Source organism: Nestor notabilis, unplaced genomic scaffold (genome assembly GCF_000696875.1).
Source record: "Nestor notabilis isolate BGI_N333 unplaced genomic scaffold, ASM69687v1 scaffold5217, whole genome shotgun sequence".
Lineage (NCBI taxonomy): Eukaryota > Metazoa > Chordata > Aves > Psittaciformes > Psittacidae > Nestor > Nestor notabilis.
In genome coordinates this window covers 5,889-11,655 of record NW_009937672.1, presented here as the reverse complement: position 1 = coordinate 11,655, position 5,767 = coordinate 5,889, and the positions used below count along the sequence as shown (strand labels likewise).

At 43.3% G+C, this 5,767-nt stretch overlaps 1 protein-coding gene across 3 annotated transcripts in view; it reads right to left on the bottom strand.

Annotated features, from left to right (window-relative positions):
- Window positions 1–5,767, bottom strand: part of SLC6A6 (solute carrier family 6 (neurotransmitter transporter), member 6) — a 48,631-nt gene that overhangs the window by 41,322 nt on the left and 1,542 nt on the right. The window contains exons 2-3 of one of the 3 annotated variants that reach the window (XM_010018932.1): window positions 4,723–4,788; window positions 147–203 (exon numbers count right to left, since the gene is read on the bottom strand). The exons of 1 other annotated variant lie outside the window; for it this stretch is intronic. In XM_010018932.1, the coding sequence (XP_010017234.1) occupies window positions 147–203; window positions 4,723–4,777 (112 nt within the window). In that variant the 5' untranslated portion in view covers window positions 4,778–4,788. The remainder of the gene's footprint in view (window positions 1–146; window positions 204–4,722; window positions 4,789–5,767) is intronic. One more of the 3 variants, XM_010018929.1, reaches the window with a different exon arrangement.

Below are 5,767 nucleotides of genomic sequence, written 5' to 3'. Positions count from 1 at the left end.
TATTATTTTATTATTATTATTTAATAAAAAAGATGGGTTTAGTGGCAGGCAAGTGTCATTAACGCCTGAAATCTCCTGTATGCTGGGGAAATCCATTCAGACAACCTCTGGCATGCAAAAGCACATAAATAATTGGTAAATACTACCTGTGGTCTTCTGGGTCCAGATCTGCCTGATGCCAAGAGCAATCAAGTCCTTTTTGGCTGCAAAGGATAGGAGGGCACTCAATACCTTGCAGAAGGCACTCAGTGTCTGGCAAAAATCAAGCTTTTCATGTGCCAACACCCCATGAAAGAGCAAACCCTGAAGTGCATACGACAGAAATGGTTCTCTTCACTTCCAAGGGAAGACAACCTCCTAGAGACACACACAGCCAGCACCCCGTAAGGGGCCGAATACTTTCCCAGGCAGAAAGAAAGAATACTTTTTGCCTGGGAAAGGTGCACTTCTTATGGTCATCCTCCTTAAAAACCAGCTCTAACTCTCTTATTGAAGAGGACAAAGATATAATATAGAATCTGTCTTTCACTGAGTCTGCCCAAGAGCATGGGCAGACTGGAAATCCAGTTTTTATCATTAATATAGAATGAGAGATCCTTAAAAGGAGGGAAGAAACTGTGCAATTACAAGAAAATTCTTCTCCCGTCATCAAGATTACTCGGAGGAGCCAAGGCTACACCATGACTTGTGAGTACCACCAAGAGAATATGGTTTCAGAGCGCTAATGGAGCTTTCCATCATACAAAGATGATTTCATGGGGGGAAAAAATCCCTTCCAGGCAAGGTCTCCCTAACATTTGTATACATTTGACACAAGTCCAATGAAGCCAGTGCTTTTCATTAGCAAAAGTGGATCAGTAAGAGAGAATTGCGGATAGAGGGAGATTGAGATGAGCTCTGAGGGGGAAGTTCTTCCCTATGAGGGTGCTGAGGCGCTGGCACAGGGTGCCCAGAGAAGCTGTGGCTGCCCCATCCCTGGCAGTGTTCAAGGCCAGGTTGGACACAGGGGCTTGGAGCAACCTGCTCTAGTGGAAGGTGTCCCTGCCCGTGGCGGGAGGTTGGAGCTGGATGTGCTTTAAGGTCCCTTCAACCCAAACCAGTCTGGGGTTCTATGAAGTGGATTGCTGGGATTTTGCTCACGTAGGGACTCAAAGCTCCAGCAGAAGTGCCACGGGATTCAAGGTCAGTATGACTGAGTCCTCAACAAGGGGATCTGGCTCACTGCTTACACAACACTAAAGCAATAGCAATGCTACTGGAATCAACACAGTTACATTGGAATAAACCAGTTGAGAATTAGATCCTGAATCTCTATGTTTTCTTTTTTTTATCAATACCAACATCTCAAAATGCAACTTGGAAGGAAAAACAAAAGCAAACATTTCAGCCCAGGGCTCTACTGCTCCCTGATCCCCGAGGAGGCAAGTACTCCCCTGGTGTTCTCTATGGGCCAAACAGAATGATTGCCAATACAAATATTTTGTTCCCAGGTTTTTGCTTTATAAAAGGTAAATTTGGACTCTGTTGCCTCAGTGATTTCTTCAGTGTTTAACACAACAGGTCCCGAATGGTGATGGGGGAATATGGCCATGACCCTAACATGAACAGCAATGGTGAACAACAACCTGCTCTGCCTGTTTCCTCACCTTGAATCTCCTGAAGTGTTTAATTGTGTGGAAGACTGTTGAAACTGCCTGAACCAAGCCTGCCAGGGTCTAACCTGCCCTCTTCTATGCTTATTCTGAGGATTCTTTGCTAGCACTCACAAATCTCCTCAGAAACATCTTTCATTTATGAACATGTTTGTTGCATCTCACCCACCCTCCTCTAGGAATGTACTTGAGAGAGTGCAGAAGCACATAAAAAATAAGTAGAGATCAGACCTTTTTCCAATCAAAAGTTGTACTCATCTATGCAGAAGTGTCATGATATTCATTTCACCCAAGGAGATAAAACCAGCATTTAAGTAATAACCACCTTCTCTTCAACACAGACCCTCCCTCCAGAGGAGGCAATGCTGCCTTTGTCCAGACCCCCCACACTTGTTCTCTTGTTGGGTAACTCATGACAGTGTTAAGTAGATTTTCATTACAGGGTATTATTTGTAGCTGCTGTTTTCACGAAGCAGCTGTAATAAACAAGTGAGATTCATGTTCCTTTTTCGACTGCTTGAAATAATTAGTGTTAAATTTAGACTCTGAAATAACCTCCTGATTTCTCTGGTTTTTTTAATAAATACAGAAGCTACAAAGTGACCTACCACCACCAGGCAGGCTTGGGCCAGAACAGCACGTGCTCCATATACTATCCTAAATGTGTTTGAGGAAATAATCTATGGTCTCTAAACAACCCTTTAAAAACACATGATGGTTGTGCTGGGTTGTTTTAACCACTGCACTGTGTGTTACTCTGCTTCCATCTCAACTATTCTAGTCTCTCCAGGTACAAACAGGCACCTTGGATCTGGACCACGCTGGTAAGCTCAAGGGAAAGGAAGCCCAGAACTGAGACCCAGACCCAAGTCAGCATTTTGCAGATGACTTGAGGACTTACATTATTAAAGAAGCCCTGAAATACCCAACTTGAAGCTTGTGGTTTGCTCCCATCTCTGCATCATTTACCTTTTCCACTCATTCCCCTCAACCACAGCTCGCAAACACGGTGCCCTCCCCAACCCAATCTGGCCATTTCACAGCTCCTGCTGCATTTCCAACAAACCTGCTTCATGACAACACTGAGCAAACACCCGCTAAAAAGCTTTTCACTCATAGGGTTTGGTTTTGTTTGTTTGCTTGGTCAGTTTTGTGATTCATCAGCCTTACAGTATGTTTCTTGGCGCAGGTGCCACCATCCCAGCAGGCTGGGTTTCCTCAGTGCAATGGGAAAGACAAGATGAAATAACAAGGGCTGTGGCAGATCCCAGCCTGAATGGTTCTATAAGAGGGGCTGCACGTTGAGCAGATGTTCAGCTCACTACAACCCCAGGAGAAGTGAGGAAAAGATGATCTGCTGTGGGAAAGACCACATCATGCCATGCACAGAAGAGACACAGCAACAACGCACTAATTGTATGAGAAAAGGTACAAAACAAAGACAAGGAGAAGGCTAAACCTGCTGGTTTATACATTATGAACTTTGATAACTAGAGGAAGGAAAAGTTTGGAAGGTATGCAAACAAGAATGATGGAGCTGGGAAAGGAGACTGGAGTAATGTGCAGAAGGCAGCTGTAACATAAAATTTTAAGTACTTTGCTCTATACATGGTAAACCAGTAACAACTTCTATGTAAGTGATAAAATCCCAGGGTATTAACACAGATACAGAGGAATACTATCTTAAATCATTCCTGAGGAAAGTAAGTGTGGGGATTTAGTGCTAGGAAGTATAAAGCCCTGCATCTCAGGAGAGCAGTGCCATTGCCTGAGTAACAGCTAACTGCACAGCTGTGAATCCAAGAAAGACCTAAAGGTGATGGCAGGTAAGATTAGCCATGGAACAGACCTTCTCCAGGTGGTGTTACTGAGTGATGCAGGAGAAGGGTCTAAGGCTAAGCTATTTCTGATTGCATACATATGAAGGGATGATATGGAAATCTAAAGCATAATGCTATGGCAAAACAATCACAGTGCATATAGTACGAGCTGTTCAAGTCTTCACAGATTAGAAAGGAGATAGAAAAATTAAAGGAAATACAAATAAGGACAATAAAAATGATCTAAGGAGAGAGTAAGAGAGCTAAATTAATATGGTCTATAAACGAGAAGACTCCTGGGCTCAGATCCAGCTATAAATACCTTCAAGGTGCTGCGTGTAGAGGAAGGTAATTCATCTAGCTCAAAAGACAGTAGGACAAGAAGCAATTGCTTGAATTTTGGAATGGAAAATTTCAGGATATATAATAAGAAAAAGTTATTTGAAGAGACACATCTGCTCAACAAGGCAGGCTCTCAAGGTGATAGCCAAGGCACACTTACTGTATGCAACCAAGAACAGGTTGGATAAGGAAGGGGATCCAGGAAATGCTTCAATCGGAGCTTTCTAAAGTCCAAAGAGATCATCACAGTCCAGATTACTGATATTTTAGTCTCTTTCTTTATGGGTTATCTGAAAAATTGCTGCTCTATTTAAAACAAAACAAACCACCCAAAACTATATATCCATGTAGTGACAACCCATCCACACCAGAGCTCAGAAATGGGGGTGTGCAGCACTCTGATGTGTAACACAGGTAATGGCAAGGCTCTCTAACTCTCTTCTGGCTGTCCAGTAGTGTGTGCAATTTGAGTCTGCTGGGTGCTGGGCAGGAGAGTGTCAGCAAGACAAAAACTGCTGACCCAGCTGGCTGATTATTCCGAGCATCTCAACACCAAGGTGAAAGGCTGAAGTGGGAACTACCTCTTGTGATACTCATGGTCTTCCCCAGCCTTGTGTTAAGAGATCCTGAACGGAAGCTTTCAATGTCACTACATATATTATGTACTTTGATTTATGATTTATGTACTTTGATTTATGATTAGCTGAAAACCAACACTAACAGTATTTAACCATCCTCAAGAGCTCTAAAATACACTTGCATTAAGAATATAAAAATAAAAATCCCAGAACATTTGCAACAGGCCTTAAAATTTTCAATGACAAATGGGTATAGATAAACGTGAGGAATATAAACCCCAAGTACCATTATACCCCCCCTTAAACATATCCCATCCCAACTGCACTCACCAGTCGGGACTTCTGTCCCCTCCTCAATGTAGATGGGCAGTGGTGATTCCTCCATAGGATGAGGCACTGATGGAAAGTAATGAATTGTGGTAGTATTTGTGGCAAAGCGACTACAATAAGACGGTCCCTTTCTTATCATTACAACTACATATGGCTGGTTACTGTCACAAGGAGTCCTGTCTCTACGTGGTCACCTCCTGTTGTGGTGACCAGGCCAAGTCACTGTCCTGAGGGGTTAATCCCCATCAAACATTCACCACCACAGGAGTCAACCCCCTCTGAACACGGCCTGGAGAAGTCCCTGTCCTGGGTGCTTCATCAACCTGACACTTCACTGTACCCTTCCTATTCCCATCCCTGGAGTTTACCTCTCTTTTGGAAGCTCACACAGTTGAGGAAGCCAAGGGCAGCCAATGCACAGACAGGCACAAATAGAGTTATTGAGTCAAAGTCGTAATATTTCATGCACAGAACCAGAAGAGAGAGGCTCTGATGCTCAAAGCTTGCCGTTAGCTGTTGAAAAGCCACAGCAGGTGATGGAAGGCTGCACCACAAATGGCCTCTGGACCACAAACTTTTCATTGCTCATTCATTTTAGACTACATGTATTGGACTTAGGAAGCTCCCAATTACTTGTGAGACTGAAATCTCCAAATAAACCCCTTCAGATCTGCACTGCACTCTTGTTCTGCAGCTTCCAGGCACCACAGAGCCAGTGCTGTGGGGTCTGTCTCTTCAGGTTTTTCTCTATTTGGGAGCTTCTCCCTTTAAAAGGTGGTTTTGTTGCACTATTTGCCTCTGGGAAGGATGTGCTTTTCAAAAGGTTTGAACTTCCTACACTAGAGTGAAATAATAATGAGCTACTACTGGTTTAAATGGTCATAACCAAAAGCCTTCTGGATTTTTATTTCTCCATTACCTTTTAAAAATTATGATGTACCTTCTCAAAGATACAAACTCTTAATCTAGTCTCAGCTAGAATTCCAGCTGCAGGGAAGGAGGATTCTTTAATCCTTTGTGGGGAGTCCTTCAACTACTACTGGCT